Source organism: Ambystoma mexicanum, chromosome 3q, assembly GCF_040938575.1.
Source record: "Ambystoma mexicanum isolate Mex_15411 chromosome 3q, UKY_AmexF1_1, whole genome shotgun sequence".
NCBI classification, from domain to species: domain Eukaryota; kingdom Metazoa; phylum Chordata; class Amphibia; order Caudata; family Ambystomatidae; genus Ambystoma; species Ambystoma mexicanum.
Genome location: NC_090926.1, coordinates 234,525,816 through 234,553,474, shown reverse-complemented (window position 1 = coordinate 234,553,474; position 27,659 = coordinate 234,525,816). Strand labels below are relative to the sequence as shown.

Genomic DNA, 27,659 nt, shown 5'->3' with positions numbered 1-27,659 from the left:
GCTGCTAAATTAAAAACCATAATTCCTGAAAAGAGAATTATTTGGGACAAACTTACGGCCTATGTCCAAGGAAAGTCTGAGGGTGCTACCGAGTTTTTTAATCGGTTCGAATAGGTATTCTCGGATTTCAGTGGACAAGACCTAGGCACAGAGTCTGGGAAAAGGTTGTTCGTGGACAAATTTGTGCGTGGATTGCTGCCTGACATCCAGTCGCAAATTATGTCTTCTGAGAGCGCTTGGCAGGCAAAATCACAATCAGAAGTACTGCACATGGCTCAGTACTACGAGAACCGTGTCAATGATGAAAAAGATAGGGTTGAAAAACGAAAAGGAGATTTGAAAACTAAAGTGCTATTGCAGCAAATTGACCAGCCTATGTTTGTAAGAGTTGCCGTGCCAATTCATCAGTACGGTCCCTATTAACCACCAACTCCCTGCGCAATGCACTAGTTTCAGAACGGGCGGCATGAACTTCTGCTCTTAACTCCCCCAATAACTGGGCCAACTGATCCACCTCAGGAGTCTCCATGGCGCCCAGGCAGAGATTTTCAAAATGGCGTCTTTGCGCTCTGTAACGCTCACCTGTAACTCTGCGGGGACGCCCTTGAAGAACTCCCTCGAACTTCAGAGAATAACTATTCCTGTGGAAAAGATGACAAGGAAACAACCCTCCTTAATTAGTGTTCCCTAAATAAATCTAACTCTAATAAAAACAAGAAGGGAATTAGTTAAACCAACACCAGAAAAAGCTCACATTAAATTCTTTTTTAGTGAGCTCTCCATCCTGCATTCATACCGGGGCGCATGTCCTGAAGAGATGGTGTCGTGTGGATACAAGGTAATAATCTTTATAGAATGACAAAGGGCAACTAATGGCAGAGGGGAAAAAGACACCCTTAATAGCAATGCCTAATATGAAATTTAGCTGTGGAAGAAAAGAAAATCAATTCAGATGGTTCCTAATGAGGAAGCAACTAAAAAGTAAGTAACCGTTAATATCAGGCAGGTGAGGCAAATAAACGGTCACAAGAAACCACTCTGGTCTGAGAGAAATCCTCAATACACTAACCTAATAGAAAACAAACTAAAAATGATTACCAGCTGTGTGTATAAGTACAGTGTGAAATAAATGGCCTGCCTCAGCAATGAGAGTAATCACAGGGGGGAATGGAGCGCTAAACTCTGAGGCAATGAAATTGCAGAGTGACACGAAACTACCTCAGTCAATGAATGTAACACAGAAGCGTGGTGCGCTATAACTCGCACTGCTGAGGCAAATGGAAATGCAGTGTGACACAAAACTACCCCAGTCAATGAATCTAACACAGGAGCGCGGTGTGCTAACTCGCACAGCTGAGGCAATGGGTAAATGCACAATAAAAGGAAAATGAAAACAAGTCTGTGGCTAATGATTCACTCGCAACGAAGTTCCAACTAAACAATCTGATTAAACATGAGAAAACCCCGAAAATGTACTTGCGTGAAGAAAAGCAGAACTTCTTACGGACTTCTGAGGAGGGGAACACTGGAAATTAAAACTTGGAGATGGGAAGTGGAAAAGGGAACAGAAACTAACAGGCTATAATCAGACTATGGACAGAGGAGAAATAAACAAGGACAGGACTGAAAAAACTATGGAAAAAGGGGCAGGCTGAAGACTCTGACTAGAATTCTGTGGAGACTGCGGTGAGCATCCTTACTGCAAGGCAGTCAGCAATGCGAAGCACGAGTCTCCTCAGGGAATGAGTACTTGTAACAAAGGTTGCTCAAAGACTAGACCTGCAAGATTAGTTCCTGGTTGGCACCACTAGGCGGCCATTAAGGAAACACGAATTTCACATGTCTTCCTATATGGATCTAATAGGAAACTAGACCCCCTCCCAATAACAGAGCGATATTAACCCTTAAGGAACCATTGGCTTAATCAGAGAACTGGCTGGGAATCATGACAGTAGTTCTCAGGTTAGAGGTCAGTATGTCCCCCAGGGGAATGTGCCCTTGGGTCCTGTGAACATTAACCAGTGCGCTTATTGTCGTCGAGAGGGTCATTTGCGAGCACAATGCCCCGTCCTTCAACAAAGGTCAAATAATACATTTGGTAATATGGGTAGGCGATCCAGAGGTCGCCCGGGTGTAGGGGGCCCTGGTAGAGGTCACTTTACACAGGACCCTCAACAACCTTTCTCGCAGGACAATCAGACTCAGAGGGTGTGCACCAGGAACATATTTGATCATCCTTCCACTGCATATTTATCTGAAGAGCTTCCTTTGGATGATATTCTGTTTCGTTAGGATTGCCCAAAGCAGGGTTTCGAACCTACACCTATTCCCGTCAATCAGAAAGGTCCCTACGTTGAAATGGTGGTGGGAAATAGGAAACATCAGTTTTTGATAGACACTGGAGCACAGAAGTGTTCCATTGATCATTCACGGGTTACAAACATTCCACTGTCAGGACAAACCAATGTTTCTTTAGGGTTTTCTGGTACACCAGTCGTTTGTCCGGTTTCTATGCCGGTACCTATTTCTTTGGGTCCCTTTACGGACCATTGTCCATTTCTGTTGACTTCGGATTGCGGAGAGAACTTGCTGGGGTTGAATCTGTTAAAAGAATTAAATGCAGTGATTTATTGTTCTTCTGATGGAGTGCACTTGACGATTTCACCACAGCAAATTTCTGCCTCGGAATTCTTTGCCTCCAGAATTCATTAATGTACCAGAGAGCTTGTGAGCTGTCGACGACAATGATGTCGGTGTTTTACAGATTGAACCTGTCTAGATAGTTTTGAAACATGGAATTGAGCTGCCACGCATTCCCCAGTATAAGATTTCAGTTGAGGGCGAGTGAGCTTTGAAATGTAGTGTTTCCGATTTTGTGCATCGTGGGGGGATTGAAGAAATTTCAGGAAGTTTGTGCAACAGTCCGATTTTACCCGTGTACAAGAAAGGCAATAATGCAATTCCATTCCGTTTCATAATTGATTTACGTGCCATTAATAAAGTTGTGGAACCACAATTTCCAATTGTGCCTGATGTAACAACAATCCTAACCATGATTCCAGCTACAGCTACTTACTTTAGTGTTGTGGACCTGAAGAATGCTTTCTTTAGTATTCCTATACACAAGGATAGTAGATATTTGTTTGCGTTCACCTTAGGGGGACGCTCGTTCACATTTACTCGTGCACCTCAAGGGTACACAGAGAGTCCTAGCATTTATAGTAGGGCTTTGAAACAACAACCTGATACCCTTGAATTGCCCTCTACCTGTACTTTGCTTCAGTACGTTGATGATTTGCTTCTAGCTGCTGACTCTGAGAGTGCCTATAATGAGGGCACTGTGTTATTACTTATCCATCTAGCTAAGCATGGTCACAAAGCTTCGGCTATCTCCTGTGAAAGGGGGGAAGAAGATTGACACCTGAAAGAATAAAACACATTTCTGGCATGTCTGTCCCAAACACACAGAAGGAAGTTAGAGCCTTGATAGGTATGGCTTCTTACTGTAGGTTGTGGATCCCAAATGTTTAACTAGTGATTAAACCGATGTTGGCTTTGACAAAGAAGGGCATTTCTTCGTCATTGCCATGGAACGCGGTACACCAGCAGTCGTTTGACTTGCTTAAGACTGCATTATGCTCTGCACCAGTTTTGGGCACACCAAACTATGAAAAGGCCTTTGTGTTGTTTGTGCATGTATGTGATGGATGTGCTTTGGCTGTATTAACGCAGGAACATGGAGGGAAGAATAGGCTGTGCGGTTACTTTTCTTCCGCCCTTGATCCTGTAGCATGAGCTTTGCCAAGATGTTTGCAAACTGTCGCTGCTGCTGCCGCATCTGTAAAACAAAGTGAGGGAATGGTCCTAGGCAATGATCTAACCCTGATGGTGCCTCGCTCTGTAGATGTTCTACTGAACCGAGCTCAAACGCAACAGCTCACTTCTGCACGGTTGACAAGATATGAATTGATCTTGTTTGCTCCTCACATTCAAATTAAGAGGTGTTGTATTCTTAATCCGGCTGAACTCCTACCTTTCCCGCAAGATATTACTTACGGCGATGAAGTGCAGCATAATTGTTTGTATACGACCGAACAAGAGACAAAGGGTAGAATTGATTTGAAAGATACTCCCTTGGATAATCCGCAAGGAGAGCTGTTTTGTGACGGCTCCTGCTTCAAACTTCCGGATGGTACATCCACAGCTGCTTATGCGATCACTACATTGAGCACGGTTGTGGAAACTAAGAGAATCACGCATAATTCTGCGCAGGCCGAAGAGATTATAGCATTGACCCGAGCTTGTGAACTTTCCGAAGGGCTTGCAGTAAATATATATACTGATAGTCAGTACGCCTTTGGGGTGGTTCACAACTTTGGGGGACTTTGGTCAGAGAGAGGGTTCCTAACTTCGCATGGCACCAAAATTCAACATGGCTCCCTAATAGTACAGCTACTCTCAGCGCTTGCGCTCCCTACTCAGTTAGCAGTTATGAAATGTGCAGCAAATCGAAAGATTACAGATGATATAGGGAAAGGGAATGCTTTTGCTGATCAGACAGCTAGGCAAACTGCTACCGATCTCCTTACGGAGATGTATGTTTCAAGGGAATCTGTAGATGTTTATGCAATAGATGCGGGTGTTGGGTCTGTACGGGATATCCAAGCTGATCCCACGTTAGAAGAATCCAAAAGGTGGGCTGAGGGCTTGGGGAAACTTGATGATGACGGGTGTTGGGTGGACATAGTAGAAGGGAAATGACTACTCCCTGACGCTTATGTCATGATGATGGTCATCATGGCCCACGGTCCTACACATGTATGTGCCCAGAAGATGACAAAAATGTTAGAGAAAGTTTGGGTAAATGACAACATTTCGAAAATTGCCCAGCGCTACGTCCGGGAATGCATGATTTGCCTGCAACACAATGTGGGAAAGGGGACAGTAACTCCAAGGGGTAGTTTTGGGCCACCCTCTGTCCCCTTTGAAGTGATCCACTTTGATGTTATTGAAATGGAACAATGCGATAATAAACAGGAAATTTTCCCGGGAAAAGTAAGATACAATCTACGACCACCAAGATAGACTTATGGCACGGTTTTGCTGTGCTGATAGACTTACGGCACGGTTTGGGTGTGCATTTGGAGAATGAAAAGAGTCATCGAGGGCTTGCTTTTTGCCAAATTTGAGAAAGGGGATTCTGTTGGCTAGGGTTGTGGAAGGACTAAGAAGTCGCTCGACCGGGAGGTCGCCAGCAACAAACTTTGGAGTATCCGTTTGAAGACTACAATGCCTGCTACCGCTACCGCTCGTATGAGACTTGTAAATAAGGGGGTGACCAACCGGGACAATGGACAAGATGCCTGGGCCCCGAAAATGTATTGGTGTATTTTTATAATGATATTTGGGTTTTTAATAGTCACTGCCTTAGGATTGTGGTGCCTCGAGGAAACTCACTCTCTAGAACTTTTGTTGCCTACCGAAGGTGCACCTATTGTTCCTACTCCCTTTGTACATTTGCTTACTCTATCCCCTAGGGATTCTCAGCACAGACAAAGGTACCACAATAACACTTTACTGCTTATCATGAATGCTACGCATGCCATTTTTAATAAATCTAACTGTTGGGTCTGCTCACATTTACCGCAACACGGGGATAAGGGGCTAGGTTGGTATATTCATCCTTTACCGTTGACAACTGCTTGCTATGCTTCTCTTAGAGCACTGTTCTTTGGCCAATGGAATGATAGCATCTCAGGGAACTTTGATGGTACCAATTTGAATAGTTTTGAGAAACGTGTTTTGACTCCCCTGGGATGCTCGCTTTTTGCAAATAGGAGTAGACCGAATGTTGCTTCTATTAGGCCTTCTGATAAACTGTCTCGTCCTTTCCAATCTTTGATTTCCTTTAAGATGGCTCCAATAGGCAATAAGGATGCCATGTTTCCGTCTTACACTGTTAACCATAGCCCTGATTCAGTTTCTTTTTGCATACAGAGGAATGGAACTCAGTCAATGGGAAATGTTCTAGGTTGTGCCAACGTTGCAAATTTGACTGAGGAAAACAGACCTTTGTATGTAGGCGAACCTGTCTACTTTGTCTGCGGTAATGTAGCATTCCCATGGTTGCCCAGGGATTGGCAGGGAACCTGTTATTTAGGGATCCTGTTACCTGGCGTGTTTATAGCTAGTACAAGAGAAGTTTCGAAGGCTTGTCCACGACAGGATAAGAATGGTGACACCCCAGCACAAATCTTGGGAGATATAGCTAAATCAGTTGTGCCATTTTGGGGGCAGATAGCGAATTCAGAAGATATCAGAAAACTAACGAGAGTACTAGAGAGAACCATCAACCGGACCACGGACATACTCTATAATATGACGTTAGAACAAAAGGCGATAAGATTAGTAGCACTTCAAAACCGAATGGCATTAGATGTCATTCTGGCTGATCGTGGTGGAATGTGTAAATTAGTGGGGTCCGCTTGCTGTGTTTTCGTACCAGATTCCTCCCCAACTATCTTTAAGGCAATAAAGAATCTGCACGTCCTTAGTTCAGAAGTGCATGTTCCCGAGGGAAACTGGGATCTAAGCGCTTGGTTCTGGGACTTCTTGTGATCTTGGTGTTGGAAGGTACTCTCGGTCTTACTAGTTATTTTGGGAATCCTGTTGTTTCTTTGTTGCTGTATTCAGTGTCTACCTGGTATGTGTTCGATGCTAGGGGGATGTTGCGCACAAGCGATAGGTTCGATAGGACATAAAGTGTATGCCTTGGATAAAACTTCCAAAGAATATGTGTTGAAAGATATTTTAGCAAATGACCTAATGGCAATAGATATTTCCGATAGTGATTCAGGGTGCATGGACGATGATGCATGGAGTTATTTGCAAAGAGATCCAAACTAGTTTTTAGCACTTGACATAGGCCAAAAGGAGGGTTTGTCGAAAGAGAAAGCATATCGTGCCTCCTATCGTAATAAATATATTAATATTGGCCTACGCCAAGCTGCTCGAAATTTGTGTCGCAAGGTCCTGACCTTAAATCAATGCAAGCCGCCATTTTAGGTCAAACCGCCATTTTAGGATTCGCTTTGTAAAAGTCACCCTGTGAGTTAAAATGGTGGACGATGTCATTTCAGAATACAACATGGCCGTCTTGACCTCTGTACATAGCTAATATGTAACTTGCCTGCAGGCCACTTGTTGAGGTCATGAACTGAGACCTTGTCCTTCGTTGACCTGTGTGTAGAAGGATTACTCGTGTAATGAAACTAATCCACAAGCATATGTTGAAACAATGTATTCAAATACTGAACTTAGAACATCTGTTTAACTACATTGTATTAATGTTTGAGAAAGCCTGCATGGAAAAAACTTAGAATACACAGTTATTGCATAGGCTTGTTGATACATGTATTAAAGGCAAACCAGTTATATGCGGTTGTTCGAGACTTGGCACGAACCCTAGATCGGTGATGTATTAAATGGAATATTAACCCGAAGTGGGGCTGGACATTGCGCCCACCAAGTGTATAAAAAGCGAATGCATTCTAATGTACAACGTCTCTCACTGAACACACTGAAGCACGCTGGAGTTCATTGTGTTGTACTGAGGGCCGATAGCTATCTGATTTTGCTCTGTTTTTGTAACTGGATTCAGTATAAATTAAAGTACTTTGTATGTTCCTTTGTAACCCGTGTTCGGTGTATTTCCTTTTGGTGTACTCAGCCTCGATATTTTGATTTTGTTTTCAAATTCCGGCATTGTAAGTGTAGGAGCCTTGGGTATCTGGAGAGGATGTCAGCCTTTTTGTTCTCTAATCCTGCTTTATACGTGACTACGAAATCATCATCCGCAAAGTACATGGCCCATCTCAGTTGACGTGGGGTGAGCGTGCGTGCAGACTTCAGAAATTGAAGATTACGGTGGTCCGTGAGCACTGTTATAGTATGCCTTGCTCCCATTAAATAGTGTTGCCATTCAGCAAACACCACCCTAATGGCTAGGAGTTCCCGATCTGCTATTGTATAGTTCTGTTCTGCCGGGTTCAGTTTTCTTGAATAATAGGCTACAGGATGCAACCGGCCAGACTGGTCCCGTTGCGAAAGAATAGCGCCTACCGCATAACTGGAGGCATCTGTCTCTACCATAAATGGTTGTGTTGGGTCGGGATGCAACAAAACTGGAGCGGAAGTGAATGCCTCATTTAATTGGTTGAAACTTCGTTCTGCATCCCCATCCCAGATGAACGGCGCTCCTTTTTTCAACAAACGGGTAATAGCAAGGACTTTCTTGGCAAACTCTCGGATCAAGCGCCAGTAGAAATTCGCGAAGCCCAAAACTGATTGCACTTCTTTGACATTCTTAGGAGCTTGCCAGTTCAAGATAGCCTGGACCTTACGTTCGTGCATTTTCATTCCATCTGGAGATAATATAAAACCCAGAAACTCCACTGTAGTACAGTGGAAGCTACACTTTTCAAGTTTCGCATATAAATGATTCTCCCTCAAATGTTGTAGGACCATCTTCACATGTTCCACATGTTCTTCACAGGTTTGTAAGTATATCAGGATGTCGTTGATATACACAACAACAAAGACATCTAAAAGACCACGAAGGACCTCATCTAAAAAATATTGGAAGGCGGCGGGTGCTTTGCAGAGACCGAATGGCATGACCTGATATTCATATAGTCCAAATTTCGTTCTAAAAGCCATCTTCCACTCGTCTCCTTCACGCACCCACACCAGATGATATGCTCCCCTAAGGTCCAATTTGGTATAGATGTTTGCTCCCCGTACTTGGTGTAACAGAACCGGGATAAGCGGGAGAGGGTAGCGGTTCTTAACCGTGATGCGATTTACCGCCCGGTATTCTACATAGGTTCTGCGGTCACCCGTCTTCTTGGGTATGAAGAATAATGGCGAAGAGACGGGTGAGGTTGAATGCCGTATGAATCCGTTTTGTAGATTTGCATTGATATACTCCTTGAGGTGTTTGTTCTCACTCTCCGTTAGGGCATATATTCTACTGCATGGTAACGTCGCACCGGGTTCCAGGTCGATTCTGCAATCGAACGAGCGATGCGGTGGTAATGTCTCTGCCGCCACCTTGCTAAACACGTCTTGATAATCTGTGTATTCTGGCAGTAGTTTTGTTATTTCAGTGTTTCCATCCTGAGTAGCACTAAGCACCTGGATTACCAATCTGCTTTCTCTGGAACAGTGAGTGTGGCAGAACTCTGATGAAAACCGTACTGTGTCTCGAGTACAATCGATCGCTGGGTTATGAAGTGCGAGCCATGGCAGTCCCAATATAAACCCGAACTGTGGAGCTGCAATCACGTCAAATCAAATGGTTTCCTTATGCCCTTGGACTTCTAACACCATTTCCTCTGTATGCTGGGTCACCGGTCCAGATTTCAACGGGGTTCCATCTACAGCACAGACTGCTTCCTGACTTCCTTTAGTCACGACTGGTAACCCCAGTGACCGAGCGTGTTGGACGTCCACGAAGTTTCCGGTAGCCCCGGAGTCCACCATGAGGGTAACTGACACATTCTTCTGACGTGTTCTCAACACACCTGTAACCGTGACATGAGACCGATGAGTGTGGGTAACGTTGGCTAGGATAACTGGGGGGTCTTTATGGCTATGGCTCGGCAGGTCCACCCCACTCACTGGCGAGTGTTGGCGTTTCCCAAAGATGGGTTCCCTTTCGGTTTTGCTCCACATTCCTTTACAAAATGTCCTGCTTTACTACAATACATACACAGTTTTTCTCGCCTCCTTTTCTCCCAATCTTCCTTTGAGATGGGACCACAAATTGTGCCTATTTGCATGGGCTCTACTTTAGAAGCCTTCTCGGACCTTCCCACAGTGGTTTTTTGGTAGTCTAGCCTGGCCGGGACTTGCTTCCCTTCCCACCTTATTCTATCCTGGCGTCTTCACCTTGCTGATGGTCTAGACATAGGGCCAAGCTGATCATGTCTGTGCAAGACTCAGGTTGTGGGTCCACCTGCACTGTAAGGTCCTTGAGTTCGTCCCTAAGACCATGATAGAACAGGGCCAACCTTTTCTCGTGGGGCCAGTCCGATTCTACCACCAAACGATTAAAAGAGGTTACGTAAGTTATTAAGTCTTTACTGCCCTGCCGCAGCATTAGTAATTCACGATCTTTCACGATTTTATCTTGGAACTCACGCCAGTTGTATAATACTGCATCATCCTTTTGAACTAATGGGGTGGCCCAGGCTGCTGCGTCTCCAGTAAGATAAGATATGACGAATGCAGTCCGTGCCTGGTCAGACCGGAAGACACTTTCCTTGGTTAAAAAAATGCAACTGGCACTGTGTGATGAAAGTGGTGTATTTTTGTGGGTCCCCCCCCATACCTCTCAGGCGTGGCTAGTGGCACCGGTGGTTGAGTAGTGACTTGCACCTGGACTGGGGTTGGAGCAGCTGTACCCTGATCAGGGAGTGGGGCCCCCTGTGCTGTAAGCACCTGTACTCTAGTGGCAAGGGTTGCATAATCTTGCCGAGTAGCGGCTAACTCAGCCTTAAGCTCATGCAGGGCCTGCGTTATCTCCTCCATGAGGGCTGAAATTCATGCTGCCTGGGCGCTTGGCTATACGTGGGTTTGCGCTACTGTTGTGTAGATCTCTGCTCCAGCGCAGAAGCAGCACAAAATCCTACCTCCCCTTAATGGTTTTGGTTTCTGGAACCAAAAGTGCACAGACCTCTGCAACCACCACATGGAAAGAGGGCTGGGGTCCACGGAATGGATGGGTAGAGGGTTGAGGGAACACCGGAAAGAGGGTTAGGAAGAGGTTATGGGCAGGTAAGGGGAAATCAGGGAAACATGCTCCGTTGTCCTTGGAGTTTCTTAACACACCTTTGCTTTCAGACTGCTCCCATTGAGATTGGGCTTAAAACCCTCTATTCAGTTACACTATCACTGAATGCCACTGTATCACTAGTTACACTTATGCACTATGAATGCATCACCTGGAAGTCTCTCCACTCAGTTAACATGCACTGAGTTGCTTCCAGATAAGTTTGGATTGCACAAACCCACTGACACTGATTCAGGAGCTGGAGCACTTATCAAGTAGGCATCTTACCAAGGTATCATACATGTGCGGTGAATAAGAGGGGGCTGTATTACCAGCTAGGCACATCACATAATCATATATCTACACAAGAACCCATCAGGGTGACACCCGGAATAACAAGCACATACAGAAGAATGGGGCTGTCTCTCCAGCTACTGTGCACACACTTTTGCCCTTCAACAGACCCCCTTTTTGTGATTCGCACACCATGAAATGCACTTGCATGCTAAATAAACAAGCAACACTTAGCTCTGGCTGTTGCTTTGAAGTCCGGTGCCCAAATCCGGTTTCAGCAGTGTCCGGGGGAAAGAAGGCATACAGTGTCTGTCAGGAGAAAATACAATTAGTACGCGTACAAAGTGTAACGTGTTCTGAAGGGTTAATAAACTGGAATTAATCTATCCTGCATGCACCGCTGTCATGCGTTATTAGTCTCCCACACAAGGTTAATGTCAATGCGCTTCTGCGCAAGAGTTTACGTTCCAGAGCGCTTTCACAACGATGCCCCCTGTGGTATCTCACGGCTCAGCTGCGGGCATACTGTTTAGTTAAAACACGCTCCTGTGCATCAGATCAGCTTTCACACAAGAATCATTCACTTATCTTTTAGGTTGCGGGGCCTAAGAAGGTGGTTTTAGGCGAGGAGCGGCCATGCGTAGGTTAATCAGCCCAACCGGAGCCTTGGGAAGTGCGTCCTCCAGGAGGAACATCTGAGCACGAACAAATGTCCTGTGTTCGCGCATGCACAGATGCTGGGGCGTTGGCTGGGCCGTTCCTAAGCAGGTTTACAGGCCCGTGTGCCTGATCCTCTCGATTTGGGACTGCTGGAGATGCTCAGGATGCTGGGCAATGTAGTTTCTGGCCTTCAGCTGTTTGAATGCAGGTTCTCTTGCAGGAGTTGCCAACTTCCTCCACTTGGTGATCCTACAGGAGGGATAGAGGTGGCATCTGCTGGATAAATATGCCCCCATAACGGTACTGGCCACAGTTTGTCCCCTTTTGGGTCTAGTATGCTGGGGCTTTACGACACCTCCCTCCAGACCCACACCACTGTGTCTCTATGGCTCCCTTCAGACCCACACCACGGTGTCCCTATCCCTCCAGACCCACACCACGGTGTCCCTATTCCTCTCTCCAGACCCACACAACTGTGTCCCTATCCCTGCCTCCAGACCCACACCAATGTGCCCCAACCATCCCTCAAGACCCACACCACTGTACCCCAACCCTTCCTCCACACCCACACCAATGTGCCCCAACCCTTCCTCCAGACCCACACCACTGTGTCCCTATCCCTCCCTCCAGACCCACATCACTATGTCCCTATCCCTCCCTCCAGACCCAAGCTGAACATGATTTTTAAAGTAATTGTAATTTTCTGCTCCCCGTCTCAATCTGGTGTCTTGTAGGAACGCTCACGGTATCCTGCATAGAATGCTAATTGTATTATCAACAAGCCAAGTGCACACGGATTGCTGCTGCTCTTGCAGCCTGGCAGCCAGTGCCTTCGCAAGTTCCTGCTAAAAAAAAAAGACGAGGGACAAGACGAAGTAGGACGCTCCAGGGTCTTGCATACACGTTCCCGGTATCCCGAAGAAAATCTTGCACCGGCAGCCACAGCCTTCCCGCTGCCCGAATCCCGGCCAGCGCTCACTGAAATGGCTCCGGAACCGCTTCATTGCTCTCAAGAAAGTCACAGTGATGACATAGGAAGTCACGTGAAAAAGAGTGGACGGGCTGTTGCTATGGTCCGTTACTACACTAGTGAGAAATGTTTTAGATAAAATAAATTGTAGTTAACAAACCAATTACTATATTTCAAACTAATGCTTATAAGATTGAAAATATTAGTTCATAGCTCTCAACTCACCCGCTTTAGGCGGGTGTCACCCGCCTTGAAAACAGATGAATCACCCGCCAAGTCCCTCATTCGCCCATTCACTTCTATGGGCCTCTCACCCGCCAAAAAGAAAATCGGGTGTTTTCACCCGCCTTGGTGACAAAAAAGGTTGGGAGCTATGTTAGTTAAATGTGATAAGACTGGCAGGGGAGACAAACAAGACAAACTAAGATACAAAAAAGAAAAGAAGAGGGAGAATGAGATAGCACAATTAGAAGCAAGATTAGTATTTTACACTATGATGCAAAGATATTCCATTTTGCATTACATTTGGGTAGATTTTTACAAGACAAAGCATACATTTTTTTCAATTCTATGGAAAGAGCAAATGGAATTCCACCAAAGATTGTAGGTCAGTTTTTCCAGTTCCAAGCAATAAGATATGATATGTGTATGGCAATTATAACGCGCCTATAAACATTTGTGTTTCAAGGCGTGATACACAAGTGTTTCAAGGCGTGTGTTTCAAGATGAAAGGCAATCTAGACAAAAAAAAAATACAAATCTGTTGAAGAGATAGAAATCATAAAATGAATCACTGAAACACCAATCATCAAATTGCATAATGTTAATGGTACTTGAAATTAAAACATATTTTGCAAACAGTTCCAAATTTGTTCCCAAAAGGAGAAGACAGATTTGCATTTGAATATAGAATGAATGAAATCAGCAGATGAGGCTAGTATTGGACATTTTTGATATCCTGAGTGGTGAAATACAGTAATTGGTTTGTTAATTTATTTGATCAACATCTCTCACTATTGTTGTAACACGTTTTATGAAATCTTCTATGTAATCAACTTATTATTTTTTTTGAATGAATTCTAATATTTAGGAATACTAATAAAAAATATTTCACTCAAAAAAACAGAGGCGCCTGCAATCTTTAAACTGTATGGCCCCTGGGCGTTGGAAATGGAAATGCGTTCCAGAGTAAACACTGAAGAGAGACCAACCGCGCTGACTATGGCTCTCTGGGTTGTGGCTTCAAGTGTTTCATCTATGTCTATTCTGCTTTAGCGTCATACACGTTCGGGCTCTCAGTGACGCATGCTTCTCTCGCGCTCTCTCTCTCCCCGGCAGCTGTGCTGTACATCACGTGACCGAGTCATCCGGGCCTTTGACTTCTTTCACTCTCCCAACATGGCCGCTTCAGGTGAGTCTTGGCTAGCGCTGCGGCGGCGGCCTTGGGCTCTTGCTGGAGCAATTGGTTGAGGGGAGTGTGTACCCGGAGAAACACCCGTGCTTGACGGGCGAGCGCTCCCAGTGCAGGGGATTTGGCAGTTTTGGGTGCTTGTGTCAGGTTCCTGTCTAAACCGAAGGATCAGTGTGCGCGAGCCCGCCCGCCCCTTTCTCTACGCAGACGTAATGTGTGAAGCCAGGACTCTTTAGCACGTGGGGTGGGTGAAGGTAGATGGCTGGTATCAATCATTCCCAGAAGTGTGTGCTGTCATGTATGATAGCCGGAATAATCTCTTATACATAAACCCTTCCCAAGTTAGGAAGGGCTTGGTGGGTCAGCATGACTCTTCCAAGGGGGTAGGTTGCATCTGGCGGCAAGACTCTACTCTTATCATCGAGTACGGTGGCCCTTGACAGGCTGCAGAGCTGGTTATGGTCTCATTTCAGAGCTGTGAGCCCTCTTTCTTCAATGTGTGCTGTACCCTACTGCAGAACTAGCCCCAAGAGGTGGGCGGGGTCTACTTGCAGGACTCTCCTATCTAGTGGTAGGTGGGGCTTGGCTGGAGACTCTTTACCCCATAGTTGGAATCGGGTTGAAATGTTGCACCTCTCTATCCTAAAGATATGGGTGTGGCCTGAAAGCTGTTTGAACTTGTCACGGTCTGATTACAGGACTCTTATCTAGAAGTGGATAGTGCTCACAATATATGCTATTAGGTGGCAGGATTCGAGATGAAAATGTGATTACCAGGATCTACAACTAGCTCCTAGGGCATCATCCAGTAGGCAGGAGCTACTGGCAGGAAACCAAGAGCGAGTGCCCAGCGCACTGCAAATCTAACTGCCACAATAGATACGCATTTTACTTTTTGTACATTATGTATGATTCATTATGTTATAGACGTTTCCTAATTCTTCTTTATTAGCGTTTGCAAATGCTCAAAGTTAATATCACACATACGTTTGCGAGGTGCCAATTAGCCTGGGAGCCAAGTATGTTGGTTTCAAGCTAACTAGGCTCTCCTAAACTAGAAGCGGGCGACACATTGTTTCCAGCTTCCCTCAATTTTTGAACCCTGGTGTACCGTGACGGTACTTGTTTCCTGGCAGAACACTTGTGGGGTACGTGGTATCTTGCAAGAGCTTTCGTTTCTTCTTGGGTGTTGGTCCCCCCCCCTACATTTTTTTTTCTCAATCCCAGTGATAGGCGACCACTCGGCAGGGTTCACTTTCCCCATGCGTTCTATTGGTATTGAAAGTTCTTATGAATGAGGTATTGAATTAAGTTGTCTACCCCATAGGAATAAGCTGGTCAGCTCCGACGACTGATGTTGAGGGGAGGCTGATGGGCTTTAATCACGTTTTTTATTTGTTGCCTCGACTTATATACATGTTTTTGCAACTGCTTAAGTGTGCCCTTTTCTGCTATTGAGGCATCTTTGAATTGCGCTTGAAGTGGGCTAGCGGTGTACAACGTAACAGTATACCTTTTGGAAGAGCTGACATGTTAGCCCTTTAGGATAATATGGTGTTAGTAGAGCGACCAAATCCGAGGAGAGAGGTGGTTCTGGAGTTGTCTGATTGCGAACTTTCACCATCGGAGCTTGTGAGGGCCGAAGCTACCATTGCTGCGAATTGAACATTGCTTGAGGCGTTGCAAGGTGGAAATTTAGTTTTTGCGTTGCTTGTGGCAGTGGAAGGAGGACATGGGTTATTGACTTCACGGGCCATAAAGATATTTTAGTTCAATTGTTTGACTGCCTGGTTGCCAAATGTATAGTGTGCATTATCCTTGAGGCTGAGGACACTACCTTCTGCGTTCTGGAGTCAAAGCCCGGGAAGGGTAGGAGGTATAGGTAGATGCTGTTTACATAATGCGTTCTCAGCAAAAGCTCGCTGTGCTTTAGTTGGATGGGTTATTAGGACTCGCACACTATCTGTATTCAGTTTATCCTGTGAAACCTGAAGTGTGTGTATATATGTATGTATAAATATGTTCGGAACATATAGTTCCTTTTTGCAGTGGCATAGAATAAACAACCAAACTACCAATGGGGGATATAATTAACATTGTTATGACTTTTTGCATACTTTACTGTTCTATAGTTCAGTCTCTGCAAAACAGGAGTTATGTCTGCCAGATCTCCCTAGTTGTGTGAATGATCATCTTAATGACATCCTACATGGCATTTAAGCATTTTCACACGTGCTGTACAAAATTGTATTCAAATGGCACACATCTAGCAGTGGTAACAGTGCAATAATGCCAGTGGACAGTTATATGTACACTTATCAGAAAGATGATGGGAGCGAAAAACATGAGTCACAAAGGTGAGGAGTGGATAGCTAAGGGGAGGGAATTCCAGTACTTAGGGCTAAGCGGGTGAAAGTAACTAAAGCTAGAGGAGGCACAGTATGTTTAGGGACAGAGAAGATGAAGAGGTTGGTTAGGTTAGTAAAGAGACAATTGAGGATAGAGATGGGTGCACGATCATGTAGGCGCTCACACAGACATCCTGTTCAAACAGCGGCATCAATAACGTTGCCATGCGAGCCTCAAGATATGTTTAAACACCCTTCTTCGGTGGATATTGCTTCTGGCATGGCTTCCCACAAGCTTGCATCAGAATGCAGCAACAACCTACAACAAATTCAGTGTAGCTGGGCACATAACGTTATCGCATCTTTCCACCAGATAACACTTCTGCCATCAGAATACAGCGTAGACTGACCATATAGTCTCTTGCACTCACACACTCTCCTTACCTCCCTCAGCACTCGCCCACATGCTTACTCGAGCCCAGCCAGCATACCTAATTGCTTTTCTTGGCCAAATGCGCACACACACATTCTAAGCCATTTCAGAGCATTTCCCTTACTCTGGACTGCGGTCCCACTGGGCGTTCCCACCACAATTCCGTTAAGACCACAGTAATGGGGAAAACGTGCTATATAAATGACTACTATTTCTTATACATAATGTAGAGAAAGTGAAACGGGGGTCTAGATAGCAGAAGAAAAAAAAGGAAATAAAGGAGCAAGCGGGTAGAGAAACAAAAATGGGATAGTTATAAACGAAGTGAAAATGATTAAAGTGAGACCAAGCAGAGACAGATCAGTAGTCCAGACGGGAGAGAATTAAGGGGGTAATAAGTATAGTAGTGTGGAATAAGAGATTAATGGAACTGTCCGTGTTAGTAATGTGAGAGCAGGGTTAAAGATGACACCAAGATTACATGTAGGAATAAGAGGGACGGAGGAAAGACACTGGCTAGCGGCGGCAAGTGGGAGGAAGAGGATGCAGGTAGAAAAATAATTATTCAGTTTTAGTGGGGTTGAAATGCGTGATTACTTGGCTATGGGACAAGTTGAGACAGTGCATGGAAGGTGCCAGAAAAGGAGAATCATCCACATGGAAGTAAAATTGTTGGTTACTGGATTTAATGAGCTAGGGTGGAGGGGTAGTTTAGAATGAAACTAATAAAGGTCTAAGTTCTGAGCCTTGGGAACACCATCGGGAAGAGAGGTCATTAAGAAGAAATTTGACCAGCCCGCGAAACTGAGTAATAACCCCAGCGATAGGAATGAAGCAACCGAAGAACTGTTGCAGAGATGGGGAGGGGGGGGGGGAGAGTAGGATGATCAACTATCAAGCAGACAAAAAAATGCTGTTTTTGTGAGCTTAGTCTTTCTCTCACCCATCACCCTTGCCGCCTTTTCCAACTACTGCAAAATATTTTGTTTGCCCTGTAGATCTGTTTAGGTTTTACAATTTCACTCCCAAGGTTGCTTCCCTTCGTTCTTTTCATCCCCCTTTCTCTACCTTCTGCTCCTCCCACTCCTTTCTCGCTCCTTCCTTACCTTGATGAGGATTTCCTCCTTACTCATGTCTATCCCCTTGTTTTCTACCTTGACTGCCCATATATCTTTCCCTATCTTACTTGACTTATCAACACTTTCTTTCTAACTCTTGCTTCCAATCCTCCTTCATACAGGCCACACATCCATCAAGGTTCAAAAATCCGATTGCAGGAGCTAAAACCAGCTCCTGGGTGTCTTGCATTACCCAGCAGGCAGGAGCTACTGCCGGGGATCCAGGCATGAGTTGTTGCGCTTTGCAAATCTAACTTCCACATGAGATGCAGACTTTACTTTTTGGCCATTATGTATCATCCAATATATTTAAATGTGTCCTAATTCTTTTTTAAAATTTTTTTTTTTAAACATTCTATAGCACATGTTAGTTAGTTAGGCACCAGTTGGCCTTGGTAGCCGTTGGTTTTAAGCTAACCAAGCTCTCCCAGGGTAGAGCAGGAGCTAAATGGCACCCAGCAATTTCAAACCGTACCCATTATGAAAAAAACGTCTTTTGGCCCTTCCCTCCCTGTTAACATCTGCCCCATTTTCCCTTCTACCATATCAACTTCTGTCCCAAATTTATTGAGCGTGTAGTTTACTCCCAGGCCTCATCCTATCTAAATCTCCATGTTTCACCTCTTCTCGTTCTACTGATACAGCCCTTCTTCGTCTAGAACTCTCTTCCTGCCACACCATCTCTTCTGTCTTTATTCTACTGGATCTTTTTCTGCCTCCTTCGACACTGTGGATCATTCTATCCTGTCTTTTTCACCTCACTTTGATTCTCTGGTTCTGTTTGTAAATGATTTCACTGTTCTCTTGCTAATCTTTCTTCTTAGCACATGCCTCCACCCCCATGTCCACTTTCCTATGGTGTTCCACAAGGCCTGTTTTCTATATCGCTTCTTCTTTTGATGCGCATATGCTTTCATATTTTCTGTTGTCTACAGATACATCCATGGTCTCGCTCCTCACCTTATCCTTTACCCGCCCCCACGCTGTAATTTTTTTTTTTTACTCCAAAACCTCCTTGCCCCTCGTCTTGCTTTCTTCTTTCACTCTTCTCCTGCCCAAGCATATGTGCATTTCAAAGCTCACTCTTTCATTTCTTTCCAATAACTGATTCCTATACCGTCCTCCTTACTGTTTGTCACTATTTGATAAAAAATATTCAGCGCTTTGGTAAAGGTGCTTAATAAAAATACAAAAGCCGCAGATGGATTTGGGAGACTAGGTATTGGAGAGCTTCTAGTAACAAGCAGATGGAAGAGTTGGAGACATGTAGAAGAGCAGTTTGTTTATGGGGTGTGCTGGAAGAAAACCAGATTGGAGTAGGGAGGAGGGTACATTCAAGATGAAAGAGACTTGATTATAGATGATCCTTTTGAGAAGTGGAGAGAGATGTGGTGAATGGTTTCCAAGTATAGAAATGATGAGTCAAAAAATATAATATAGGGCACCTGGCTGTGTCCTGATATGCCCAGGGCGGTGATCAGTAACAAAGAAAATCATGATGAGAGATCAAAACAGCAAGAATTTCGGATTAATTTATTTAATCTTAAAATTGTAGCAAGGTGTTCGATATTACTTGATTGCAAAATAACGGACAGATTTGACAGTTGGGGGTAGTACTGCATACCAACCTCTTAAATATTGAGGGTATTTGCCTCATATTCGTGCACAATCTCTAAAAGACAATTTGACATTACAGTATAGATAAGAGTGAGTGCAGCCCACGACTGCTAATGGTCCATGGGTATCATAGAACAAAACACACAAGTGTAGAACAGAAAAGTAGGACAAGGGGTGTTGCAGATTGACACTGTAGTGTTTCGGCCACCTGTAGCTATGGATGGGAGCTAGTTAATGGCGTAGCCTTCTTCAGGATGGGAGTGAGCGGTAACACTGTGTGTGTGGTATCGTCAAAAGAGCAATAAAGCTGCTGCAGTTTCCCTCAGCATTGTGTGATGGAGACTGGTGGAGCGGTGTAGGAAAAACACATTGCTCTGGAAGAGAGAGTGGTGGTTACTCTTAAAGTTCTGCGTCCAAATTGGATTGGCCCGGGTGTGGCGGCGCCCGTGAGTGGCAAATTACATCCAGTTTTGGTTGGCGAGGGTCACCGGATCGGTGTAGTATTCCTCGAGATTCAGTATTTTTTAGACTGTTTGTATTGAAATCCGAGTCCTAACTGTCTTGAAGATTTATGTGCTACAGCATCGCATCTTTTGCATGTCTGTTTTCAATGGAGTGTTTGGTGTGTAACTAGACCATTAGGTCTCTACCTTCGATTATAAATATTTATTGCAACTATGAAGGTGTGTCCTTTATATTGTATGAAGTAGACTATTGGGTTCTCTGAATAGGTAGGATTGACCCTGTTCACATGTGGTTTTTTTGATTATAGAGCCCTCCTGGGCAAAATAGGGTCTCAACTAGGAGCCCTTTACATTATTTTGTCTCGAATGGGACACTTTTCTGGACCATGATTATGGCCCCCTGGATCTCCTAGTTGAACTCTGTGTGAACTGTCTTGCCATAGTTGATCCTGTCAAAGAATTTATTTTCAGCCAGATGCATTTCTTGAAGGTACAAACATGGGTTTGTGTCTATTGAGTTGTATGGTACCCCACTTAATTTTAAATGAAGTTCAAGATATACACACAAATGCTTCCTCAATATCTGTACTCATTGGGCCATTTCATTTCATGGTATCTGAGCGCGATGTTTGTACCAAAGTGAGCATAGCAGGGTTCGACATTGCTGGGAGCTGTGAGCTATTTAGCTCCTAATTTATAGCCAAGGGGAGCCTGTTTAGCTTAAAACAAAGAGCTACCAGGAGCAACTTTTTCCTCCTAGGGCAAGTGGTGCCACACAAACCTAGCTATGTGATATTAACTGAGTATGTTTGGACATTTATATAAATGACAATAAAGAACACACTTAAAGGACATTTAGAGCATATTGGATAATATGAAATGGATAAAAGGTTAGTTTGTGCAGCAAATCCAACGTGGCACAAAATGCATTCTTTACTAGCGCCTGGTTCCCAGAAGTAGCTCCTGCCTAAATGGTTATGCCTGATACCTAGGAGCTGCTTTTTGCTCCTGATCAACAAATCTCAATTTTGATCACTTTATAGTGAGCAGCATATGTGTGCTGAACAACTTGTTTTCCTTTGTGCCCCAACAATTTCCCTCCCACCCCATGCATCCTTGGAGGTCGGTAAGGCTGGGGCCCACTTGCAGGCTGTGAGGAAATCACACCTGGATACTGATCTCTGAACAAACCCACTTAAAAAGCCCAGTCCCCCCCTCCCCCCAACCCTCCATGGAACCACCAAGCATCTGTTGCTCTAACATAAAGCTAGCTTTAACTAATCCTACCGGTAATGGGATCTACCCTAGCACAGTACTGAGTGTAATATGCAGTCATCACTTCGTGCCACCCAGGTGTATGAGCCAACCCATATCCCATCGCCGGGACCATCTGGTGTCCTGTGCCACATCCCTGCCGGTGTATATTCCACAGCCGGGACTCCAACCCAATTTTCATCACGAGGATGACTCTCTCCTGACTGGCAAATTCAGTCTCGTACTTTGGTGTAAGTCCAAGCATTCCCAAGCCTGCTTGGGGTCAGTAAAGAAAATCTTGCGGCTCTTTAAATTAGCAGGGTGATAGAGTGCATATGTGATCTTCGTGGCAAGGAGGCGTTTTTTTTAACTGCATCTAAGGACTGTCTGGCCATCTGTACTGCTTGTTTGAAGTCTCTGAAAATTGCGACCTGGGCGCCATTCATCTCCATCGCACCCTTCCTGCGAGCTGTCTGTAGTATGAAGTCCTCATCTCTGAGCTTAAGGATCTTCGCAATAAGTACCCGTGGGGGAGTTCAGGATGGGGAGGCATGGCCAGGAACCAAAGAGCTCTTTCGACCAAGAAGTTTGACAGACCAGAGGGCCCCACTAGCTCCTTCAACAATCCCTCGGGGAGGGCGACCACTCGGATGTTTCTGCAACGTGATCGACCTATGCCATCCGCTCCTCAAATAGTTTTGTGTGCTTCAATAACCTCAGACAGCTGGGTCTGCACAGTACCACGTGTTTCTTCCACTTAGGAGACCCGTGTCGCCACCTCACCCATAGGCGCCAATGTCGTGTGGAGGTCCTTGCGAAGGAGACCGACATCTATCCCCAGGCCGTCAATCCATCACCTCCATGGACAACTTGGAGTGTGTAATTGCCTGTAGCAGGCAGGTCCTGTGCTGAGGTAAGTCTGGCGGTGACCAGGAGGTCCCCTGACACCCCCCCCCCCGTGGCGGCAGTGCAGCACTCTTTATCCCATTGGGGGCCGAGAGGGAGCAGTGAATTCCTCTTTGATGGCTAGATTTTCATCCATGGCCATATTGACCATTGGGCTGTATAGTAATATGCTTCCCTGATGGGGAGGAGCACCCGGCTTCAGGCAAAACTGCACTGATCCTGGGATGATCAGCAGCGCCAGACTTCCAGCCCGAGTGGCCCAGGCCTCTTCAGTGGCAGAGAGAGAGAGAAGGTTCCATGTGTTTAAAATTGCGGCAAAAATGGCTGTGGACGCAAAATATAGCGGCAAAAAAGGCTGTAGTTTTGCTGCCGCAATCCATGTAAAAGATGCATGGGACACCCCTGCAACACCCGGACCATTTAAGGGAAGCGAAGGACACCCCAATTGCTCTTCAATTGTATAATGGGGTACACCTTTACCGGGTCGTTTTTTGCACAGGCAACATTTTTGCCGCGATTTTATGTGAGAGAGAGCCCCCGCTATTTGGAGACGTGCCTCTGAACTACAGTTTAATTTTGCACCACGTGGGATGTTGGGGAGCCCAAGAGTATCTGCACCAGTAGTGTCCCTGCAGCACCACTTCGACCCTGCAGCACCACTTCACTGTGTCTGGGAGTCAGCACCAGTTACGTAAGTAGTTGCAGCCCAGCCCCTCTCACCTCAAACTGCGAGCCAGGTTACCGTTCCTCAGGACTCCAGCCACAGCACTATATCTCGGTCCCCACTGCTAGTCCTGCCGTATCAAACGGCCTCTACTCCCTATATGCTTCGGTGCCATTCCCAGCTGGGACCTCACTCTTGTCCACCAGTTGCCCCAGGATATCTAATTCCCTATGCCCCTGGTGCTCCAGGCAAGTGGGGCCACCAGCAGCTGCTATAGCTCCACAGCACAGGCTGCAGACGTCTGTTGCCTCACTTTCCAGGCCCCTCAAATCTCTGTCACCCAGGGGGCTGGTGAGTGGCTACAGTATCGAGCTGGGGCAGATCTGTGGAGAAGGACCCCTAATTTCAGGATACTTGTGTGTCAGCACGGAACGGTTGTGAGTGACTTCTACGTTGGTCTGCCATGCTCTAGCTTCCTCCTTCGCTCTTTGAAATGTATGTCAGATCACTCTCCGTAATTTCAGGATTAATTCAAGCACTCTAAACCTTTTTTGAGAGAGTGTTGTGTGTATACATAGTGTCTTGCCATGGAGGAACTTATTTATTAGTGGGAATGCCTCATTTGTGTAAATTCAATCTTTCCCTAACGGGACCTGTGATTTCTGATATATTGAAATTGTATTGCGTTTGTGCAAACACATGCATCGTAAGTTAAGGTGATACTTTTCAGCGCTCAAAATGAAGATTGGATAAGCAGGAGCTAAAAGCAGCTTCTGGGTATCCAGCATTAACCAGTGACCAGGAGCTACTACTGGGGAAAGAGGCGCTAGTATATAGCATTCCGCAAATCTAACTTGCACATAAGATGCAAACTTTTGTCCATTATTTGAACCCATATGCTTTAAATGTTATATAGATCTGTCCTAATATTTATTTGATTTTAATAAAGTCCGCAACAGTGTGTCTTGCATCATTTGGCTTCGGGAGCCAAAAGTAGCCCTTGTTGTCGAGCTTTCAGTCTCTTTGCTAGAAGCAGGAAGTAAATGGCTTCTAGCTCCTCAATTTTTAACCCCATACTTTTCTTTTTTTAGTACAGTTTTTTCAAATGACTGCACTATAGACATGTGAACCTCTTTTGATGTTTGTGCATGGTAAATCGTCTGGTGAATATGTTATGTTAGTTGTGTCCTTCATCTTATGACTCCAAGCTTACACGTGCAAGTTATAGCAGAAACGCGTTCCTTTTGCCTTACTTAACATGTTTGCTCTTCTGGAAAATCTTTTTTTCATATTGTATCGGACGTTTATGCATTTTTGTCGTCCTTGCACTTTCTTTTGGTTCTTAATGATGAGCATAATACTACTGCACCGTGTTTGTTAGCTGGCAAGAAAAAGCTTTAATGTTTTTTGATCTGTCTGTTTTGGAAGTTCCTGACATCCCAAAGACTTGTGATGATAAACTAATGTCCAATAATATGTACGTTTAGTAAATTTGATGTTTGCATGCATGTGCCTAAAGGCTCGCTGGTGTTCATGCATTATAGGGAAATATCCACTATCAAATGAGTGTAGATCATGTTGCTGGCAATTGACAACGAATTATGTGCCTCTTCTTGTAAATGTTCGACAAGTTGGGTGGGAAGTTGTGTCTCATCGCTTAATCTGTATAAAAACCTTTCTTTCATTATGAAAGAATGTGCTATTCAATACCATGGTTGGAAGCTTAATTAGGAATTCATGATTGATTTCAGTATTTTGAAATTCCATTATGGCGATACTTTCTATTTGAGGAATGTTGGTAGAAAGCCTTATTTACAAGTCTTTCACAGTGACAAAGCCTCTAATTTTAGTAGTCTGTGGTTTCTTTTGTCAACCTTTTGACTGTAGAATGTTTTATCAACTGTATTAAAAATAAAAATCATTCTAAATTTGGTGATTACAGAAGTGGCTGTTTTCTCAGTCATGCACTCTGCTTGAAGCGATCTCTCTTTAGGACTGTGGTGACGCTGCCACCAGATTGCTGCTTGGCTGTTTTTAACTTTGTACGTTAAGCTTGTCTAATGTACAAAGAATAGATCAATTGAGGTACCATCGCTATACTACCTACTTTAGCTTCTTTCTTATTGACAATTGTGCTGCTGTCTTAGTGTTTACAGGAAAAGCCTTCTTTTGTGCAAATGTTATGGGCCAGGTGAGAATTTCAAATTGCAGGCATTAGCCAGGTATAAAAACACATGCACCCTCAATTTTACACATAAACAGAGTGCACAATATTTTACTTGCCAAGAATCGAGGATCACTAGCCAATTGGGTAGTGGTGAGTGCAAATGCCGAGTCCTCTTAATCATTCAAATTCAGTTTTTGCACTTGATCTGTTACCTAAAGTACTGGAATAGTTGTAGAACAGTTATGCCAAATGCATTTTGTTGTGCAAATTCTTCAGCTTCATGGGAGTACTTTGAAACATGTTTAAAATTCAAGGTACAAATGTTTGTCGGTTAGGACTGAAATAGTGACACTTGAAGACTGTATAAAGGACCAATTACTTTGTTAAGCCCCATTGACAGATCCTTTTAGATTGCCACTATATGGATATCTGCTTTTGATAAATTGTTTTTTGTTCAATCTTCAAAATACCTGCTCACCTCTGCCCCCCGACACTCTGTAGCCATTTCACTGACATTGATTTTAATTTTCAAAGCATCTAATACATTTGCATTCCTTTTATTGCTAACGGATCCGGGGGACACTTAATCAAAAATATTTCTCAATATTCATGTAACCCCTCTCCCCCATCCCATATGTAATAGACTTGGATTGGTGTTTGCCCAGTGAATGGTTTGGTCAAAATGTTTTATTGTCCCCACGGACGGCCATGTGTTTTTAAGCCTAAGTCGCTCAATTTTATTATTTTTTTTTAATTTTTTCGAAAAATTTCCTATGGACCTTACCCGAGTTTTCGTCCATTAAACGCACGCGAAAACAGGCACCAGGGCGCTGCCATTTTGTGATAATCCTATCACTTGCCCCATCGCCCTGGCTGACCTGCTTTTGCGGCACTAAATCATATCCCCCCTGCCCCTGAGCCTGACATTATCAAAACATGCATTTTCCCCGCTTCTCTCCGTGGCGTTACTGTGCTGCGTAGGCAAACGCGCCCAGTCGTCTTCTACGCGACTTCACACAGAACCCAGAAACCAACATAGATCCACTCACAACACAGCGTGCCACAATTCGGAATATGAAACTGTACTTTAAAATCAAACAGCAATACGGTACATTTGGTAAAGTACATTTATTTGACAATATGAATATTCAGCAATGTGCATATTAAATCGGAATGGAATTTTTTTTTTTTCTTTCTCTCGATCCGGAAAAAGTTTAACGTGAGTCACGCGCTGTTCCTTTATGGTACACAGGGTGTTGGTTTTCGTTAAAAGAAGCACTTTGGACGCATGGTGAACTGCAAGGCTGTTCCATCAATTGGGCACTAGGCCACCGTAAAGGTCGATATGTTGCTTCTAGCCGCTAGTACTGCGTAAGGGCATATGGGCCCTTGGCGATCGTCCCATAAAATAGTCAATGTAGTGCAGTTGTGATTGAAGAAGCCATCGGCTGGGGTCTGGAATAGGTGGCAGTCGCAGTACGGTAGGATGTACCTGTTTAGAAAACATAAAAATTGAAATTAGTCTCACCAGCCGATCTTTATTGCTATTATTCATTTTATTTATTACGGGCGAGCTGAAACTATTTGCTTGCGAGGATAGTGCAATGGAGTATGTTCGGCTCTAAAAGCAATGCAAAAACTAACAAAAGAAATCGAGGGAAACGCAAACTTTGATTTATTTTTTTACCGTTGACCCACTGAGAAACGACTGTCTACATGCGTGTCGAATGGGCACATGCATGCCCATGTGCCCGGTAGAAGACGATCTTACAAATGTTGTACTTGCTCTTCGTTCATTCATTCCGGTATCTTTGCGTAATGCAGTCCGTAAATCCCACTGTGTTCGTGGCAACGATTTTTCATATACTGAACTAACATGAAACTCGGTCTAGTTTCTGAATTTTCAGCCTTATCGTCTCTTACGCTATTGCTCTCCTCCTTCAAATGAAGTCCTTTCGGCATGGTCCCTGTTTTTTGACCTTGAGAGACAATAGAACCTTATACTGCCAGTGCGATTCGCGGGCCTCTTCAGCCCGCAAGCAAAAAAATCAAAGCCGCTGACCTTCACTATGCATGAGCGTACATTCTTACTTTGCAACATCCCGTGTAAAGCCATCTGTGAGAACTTGAATTTTCGACTCCATCTTTGTACTAGGCCTCAATGTGAAAATGCGAACTGGCTTCTCTCCCATCTGCAACGCCTCACTTGGCGCGTTCTAAGGCCCCCAATTTTGTCCTCGTCCACAAGCTTTGCAGCCCTAGAGAACCATAACTATGGAGACATTGACTTTTTGGTGGAAGGTCAGGGAAAGTATAAAGTACCTGAGGAGTTGAGTTGAAAGTGAGTTTATTGTTTTTGTTTTATTTGCAATACACAAGCCTCCCCTCGGTTAACAGTGCGCAGCATTTACATGCGATTGCGAAACTTGGTTACAGCAACAAAAATATATACATACACACAAGGTCAGAGATGACACCTATGTTCGCCACCCAGGATGTTGAATGGAGGGTTTAGAGTT

At 44.5% G+C, this 27,659-nt stretch overlaps 1 protein-coding gene across 4 annotated transcripts in view; it reads left to right on the top strand.

Annotated features, from left to right (window-relative positions):
* The first annotated feature begins 14,052 nt into the window (after window positions 1-14,052).
* Window positions 14,053-27,659, top strand: part of EIF4B (eukaryotic translation initiation factor 4B) — a 968,554-nt gene continuing 954,947 nt past the window's right edge. For all 4 annotated transcript variants that reach the window (XM_069653628.1, XM_069653629.1, XM_069653624.1 and 1 more), the window contains exon 1: window positions 14,053-14,169. In XM_069653628.1, the coding sequence (XP_069509729.1) occupies window positions 14,064-14,169 (106 nt within the window). In that variant the 5' untranslated portion in view covers window positions 14,053-14,063. The remainder of the gene's footprint in view (window positions 14,170-27,659) is intronic.